This window comes from Episyrphus balteatus, chromosome 2, assembly GCF_945859705.1.
Source record: "Episyrphus balteatus chromosome 2, idEpiBalt1.1, whole genome shotgun sequence".
NCBI lineage: Eukaryota > Metazoa > Arthropoda > Insecta > Diptera > Syrphidae > Episyrphus > Episyrphus balteatus.
In genome coordinates, this window is record NC_079135.1 from 75,192,692 (window position 1) to 75,197,219 (window position 4,528).

The 4,528-nt window shown below is 29.8% G+C and overlaps 1 protein-coding gene across 1 annotated transcript; it reads right to left on the reverse strand.

Annotated features, from left to right (window-relative positions):
• Window positions 1–825: 825 nt before the first annotated feature.
• On the reverse strand, window positions 826–2,189 carry LOC129910834 (achaete-scute complex protein T3-like). Its single transcript, XM_055988421.1, has one exon. The coding sequence runs from the start codon at window positions 1,767–1,769 to the stop codon at window positions 984–986; it is 786 nt and encodes a 261-aa protein (XP_055844396.1). The 5' UTR covers window positions 1,770–2,189; the 3' UTR covers window positions 826–983.
• Window positions 2,190–4,528: the final 2,339 nt, after the last annotated feature.

Here is a 4,528-nt window from a genome sequence, read left to right on the forward strand (position 1 = left end):
CCCCTAGATTTTGATGAAACAAAGCAATTGCCGTATTTTTCAGGAAAATAGTTTATTATGACGAAATTTCAAAGTTTTTTAAGTTTATTTTTTTCTGTTTTTTTTGCGTTTTGTAATGTTTTGTTAAATTTTGCTAGGACAAATAAAAAAAAAATTCAAAAAATTGTTGTTTAATATTTCAAAATCGGAATAGTTTTTTGCGGCTTTGGCAACTGTCTAAACTTGAGAATACAAATTGTCTGCAAATTTCAGGATCATTTTCTTGAACTGTAAATGATTCTTTGTAAAAAAATTCACTGACGTTCATAGCAAATCCCTTGTCCAAATTTTAAAAAGTTTTTTTTTCCCCCAAAGAACATAATCAATGATCAAAGACTAAAGAAAAACAACAAATCCTTCATTTTTGATCATACGAAATTAAAATCCAACAAAATTTTCTGAAAAATGAAAAAATTTCCAATAAGAACTCCAAAATTATTTGTTTTTAAAATATTTTTTTTTTTAATATTTCGTATAAATAAAATCATTATTTAAAAAAAAAAATAATTTTTCTTAAAATTAAGTTTAGTGTCTTCCATTATTGTTAAATCTTAAATATCTAAATAAACTATTATCTAATAAAAAAAATAAGTTTTAAATCATTGTCTTCCATTACAAAAATTTAAAAAAATAAATCTTAAAATATAAAAATACTATTATTTAAGGCACATAAGTAGTTAATACTAATTTTTTTTACAATTTTTTTTTATACAGAATTATTTACATGTCTTGACTAGAGAACTTTATACAAAGAGATTCAGTTATTATTATTTTTTGAATCCAGGAACAAATTATTGATAGAAATTACCAATAAAAATTTTTCTTTTTTTACTATTTATCTAAAAATCACTGGACATAATGTCTCATATTAATTTTTCGTCACTTTATATAGCGATGACGAAAAAAAGTTTTTAAGTTTGTTTTTTTGTGTTAAGAATCTAAATTTACTGCTCTTGCCAAGATGAAATGTAATCCAAAAGTTCTTCATCATCAGGAGTATCACCAACAATCTGATCGTAATTATCAAAAGGTTCAAATTTGAATTGGATATGATCGTCATTAGATGAAGACTGCAAGTATTCATTGCTGTTGTTTGCACTACCACTATTTCCGATTGACACATCCGAACTGTATGAAGGAGCTGGTGAAGCAGATGCCTCAGAATTGTAAGAGTTTTGCAACATAAATTCATCAGAACCACCTTCAGCTTGATAATAGGACGATGACGAAAGCGATGATGATGATGGTGAGGGGGAACCATAAGATGATCCTTGACTATCACTATCATCGAGGAGATCCTGCAGACCCCGGATGTATTCGACAGCCATGCGTAAAGTGTCAACTTTACTGAGTTTCTTACTGGCACCTCGACCACCGCTTGACAGCGTACTAACAATGGTTGATGGAATGTGCTGGCGCAAAGTTGCAAATCCGTTGTTCACTTGTTTCACACGATTCCTCTCGCGGGCATTACGTCTTGCTACCGATGGAGTCTGCTCACCATAAGGCATATTGTTGTAGGTATATTTCTTCTTGGCAATCGGTCCAACCGAACTGGGCATCATATTGACACCATTCATGCCAAGAATTGAAGTCACCTTCCGGTTGAGTGGAGCCGGAGCAAGTTGCTTCTGATGTTGCTGGTAAACGATTGTGGCACCGGCTGGCACCATAATATATTTCTGCTGTGACTGCATCATGTGAGAATTTTGGGAGCACACACTTGTCATTGTATAAAAGTTCGTAAAAAATAATGTCACTTGGGGTTTATTTTTTTGTAAATTTAATTTTGTATCCGCGCACACAACCTACGCACTCGAATTTTCAAACTCAACTGTGTGATAGATACGACGATGACTCTGGCCGATATAGATAAAGATAGTTTTTTTTTTTCCTTGACTCAGTTGATCGTTCGAAAAATGTAAATAATACAAAATCGTTTTATTTTTAGAAATGAAGAGAAGGTTTTTTTTTGCGATTTAGAGTTATTTTGTATGTTCACTCTTTGAGATCTGATTTTGAAATGATACCCTTCGTCCTGAACCTCGTCGTTTATGTAGTCTTCCGTCGATGGGTACCTGCCGTATCTTTCTGTTTTTGTATATCCACTATCTGCAGCGATCGGTGAGCTCGTTTCGTTTATCCACTGCTTACACATATATAGTGAAGAGGAAAAATAATAACAAAAGCCATACAACAACACACAACCCCTGTTGCTCATGGATACGAATGTAAAGTTGAAGAAGATATAAGAATAAAACTACAAAATAGAGTAGGAAAAAAAGATTTGAAAAAAAAAAAACAGGTCTGCACAGACTATATCTTTACGCTTGTCATTCGTCTTAGGGGTGTTTCATTCGTATTTCTGCAAAATCAGGTATTGTAGTATCAGTGCTTCCGTAGAACCTAGAAGAAGAGAGTAGAACAGAAATCTAGAAAATTGGAGAACTATCACACTCATTTAAATTTACTCAAGTGAAAGCGAATTATTAAGTTAGTCATGAGGAATTTGTTAATGAAGAATTGATACCTTTCTTGAAAAATCCAATTTCGATGAAAAATTAGACAAATTAGGTAGTTCTAACTAATCTTTAAGAAAAGTTCTTCTTCTTCTTATCCATTATCGACGACAGTCATGATCTCGAATGGGATCACAGCTCTCCCACTTTACTGCTTCACACTACGCCGAATCTTTTAGAAAACTAAGGATCACAATAGTATCAATCGAAAAAGTAAAAGCTATCAAACGATTGTACTATTTCGTCATGATTCTTTTCGTCCAGTATTTAACTTTTAATAAAAATCCTTATTTCATCCTAAATTGAGTTAGATTTTTCAAATTTTCACTCGATTTTTTTTAACATCTTCGAATGTCCTTTGGTCCATTTTATAAAGTCTTAGATTTTACTCAAGATTCTCTGTACCCGCACACAAGCACAAAAACGATATACAACAAAATCCTTATGTGGGAGAAATTCCTATTTTGTTGTTTTTAAATTTTTTTTGTCAAATCACTGAAAACCAACAATAGGTTTTTCATAGATTTCTATGTCCTTTATTTTTATGTATCTTTAGTTCTTTCTTGATTTCTATTCTTTTGCTTATAGTTTTTGTTCCTTGAGGTAGGAGCCAGTGCACAAAAGGTTTTTTTTAAGTCCTTTTCAGCTATCTATATGTGTGTTGAACTTGTTCGACCTTCTTCTTGAATTTCTTTCTTAAAGATTTAAACATTTTTTTTTTTTTGTTGTGAAGAAAATATAAAATAGAAGAAAATTTAGAAAACATGATCCTTTGCTCGAGGTTGTATGGGTAGGTGTCCTCGTAAGGTCTTCGTATAAGGTTTGTGATTTTTTTGTTCAGTCTTTGGCTAACCTTGTATTGACTTAGAGCTCTTTCGTAGCTAAGAAGAGAATAATATCTTCTATATATTTTATATTCTTAAAAAAACACATTTGCATGGGACGAATTTCTTGGCTTTTTATTGATTTGAACATAGAATATTATTAATAAATAGAATACTATTAATCATTAGGAAAAATTTTTAAACTGTAGATACGCTCAATATGTTCGACCAATATGTTAGCATTTTCAAGACTACGGTTAGTCAGCTTATACTAGACAAAAAACTGTTAAAAAAGTGAAATTTTTTAAAAAATTAATGCAAACTTAAAAAATAATTTCAAAAACTTAAACCATCTTGTCTAAAACCGAGCTCTAAACAATTATTCTCATCTAAAATGGTTATGTGTTGTTCATTCATTTCTCCTGAGAAAAAATAGCTTCATTTTGTAATAACCGGTATATGATCTTGGTTATCAAATGAACATCACAAAACAATTTCACATGAATTGAAAAAAGGTCCTAGACGATCTTGCGGTATCTTGCGACTGAAGCTTTCTATAACGTCAATAAAATATGTGAAATGCTAAAAAAACATTTAGCTGGATACTAAAATTTTTATTTTTATTAGAAAATCTATAACATTTCTTTTTTCAATAAAGTTCTTATTTAAAAAAAAAACAATAAAAATTAAACATTTATTATTAAAAACAAACAGGACAAAAGATTTCATGAATCTCAATAGCTACTTACAACTTATCAATACTAAAATTTTGTTTGCGATTTCTCTCAAAAGTAGACCTCCTATCGAAAAAAGTTAAATGCAAAAGTTGTAGATGGTAAAAATGTTCACAACTTTTACTCAAACCATTTTATTATATAACCTCAAAAATATTGAAAAAAAATGCAAAAATACGATTTTTTTATTTTTTATTTTTATCTTTTACAAAAATGGTTGGATTTTAACAAAACTTATCCAAATATTATATTTTCTATCTATTTAAACTGTTTTTTGAGCAAAAAGTTAATTTTTGGATTTTTGACGAGTTTAATTTAAAAAAAATAGCCTATTTTTCAAACAAAAAAGTTACAGAAAAAATTTTTGATTTTTGAAAAGTTTGGAATGCAATTATTTAGATTAAAACCTATT